General features: G+C 69.4%; 1 protein-coding gene across 1 annotated transcript in view; it reads left to right on the forward strand.

Annotated features, from left to right (window-relative positions):
- Window positions 1-879, forward strand: part of LOC101625811 — a 36,035-nt gene extending 35,156 nt beyond the window's left edge. The window contains 2 exon segments of the mRNA XM_012730859.1: window positions 275-521; window positions 709-879. Of these exon segments, the coding sequence (XP_012586313.1) occupies window positions 275-521; window positions 709-879 (418 nt within the window).

The following is an 879-nucleotide window of genomic DNA, read 5'->3' on the forward strand; positions in this document are numbered from 1 at the left end:
TGGGAGACTCGGCTGTCCACACACAGCAGGACGTGCGCCCTCACCCCATCCCGCCCGTGGCGTGCAGGGCGATCGCCCCAACCCGGGTTATACGTGGCAGAGCCAGCAGACAGGGTGCGTCCCAGCGGCCCCCGAAATACAGAAATGTGTTTCCGACACCTGCCGGCGGTGTCTCTGCACAGCAGCATCCGCTGAGCTCATTCAGCAGCGCGTTGTCGGGGTCACCTCAGCCTGACGTCGGCTGCGGGTCCCCGCGGGGGTTCCGTCTTCACAGACTGCAACGCGACCCGGAACCCGGGAACCCCGGAATCCGGGAACCCCGGAATCCAGAGCCCCACACCCTGACGAGCCCCGCAGACCCCCCAGCCACTCTGACCCCTGCCTGGCACGGGGACACCAGTCACGGGGCCCACGGGCTGCGGTCGCAGGCGTCCGGGGTCTCGGCCTTCGCCTCAGAGACGCCAGTTCCCGACCCCGAGCACCGGCCCCGCGCAGGCTCCAGGCGGCAGCGTGGGCTGCCGGTGACCAGAGTTGACCGCGCCGCAGACAGGACTCGGCCAGGCGCAGCGTCTCCCCATGGGCAGAGACGGGGCCGCTGTGACGGAGGGGCAGGCCAGGGCTGAGAATGGGAGGACCTGGGGGCGACACACTGGGTCGTACAGTCAGCCCAAGGGGAGGTCGCTCCCTGGCAATATTCGCCTTGCACAGGGTGGCTCGGGCCCCCAGCTGCGAATGAGGGTGAGGCCGGGCTGGGGCAAGGCTGGGGTGTCGGAGCTTCTGCTGAGCTCACGAGACCAGAAGTCTCCCGCCTGGAGTCCCGGGAGAGGTCCGGGCAGCCATGGGGGCTTCCAGGCTCCACCACCACCGACACCGGGTTAG

Source organism: Condylura cristata, unplaced genomic scaffold (genome assembly GCF_000260355.1).
Source record: "Condylura cristata isolate star-nosed mole 26May11 unplaced genomic scaffold, ConCri1.0 scaffold00029, whole genome shotgun sequence".
NCBI lineage: Eukaryota > Metazoa > Chordata > Mammalia > Eulipotyphla > Talpidae > Condylura > Condylura cristata.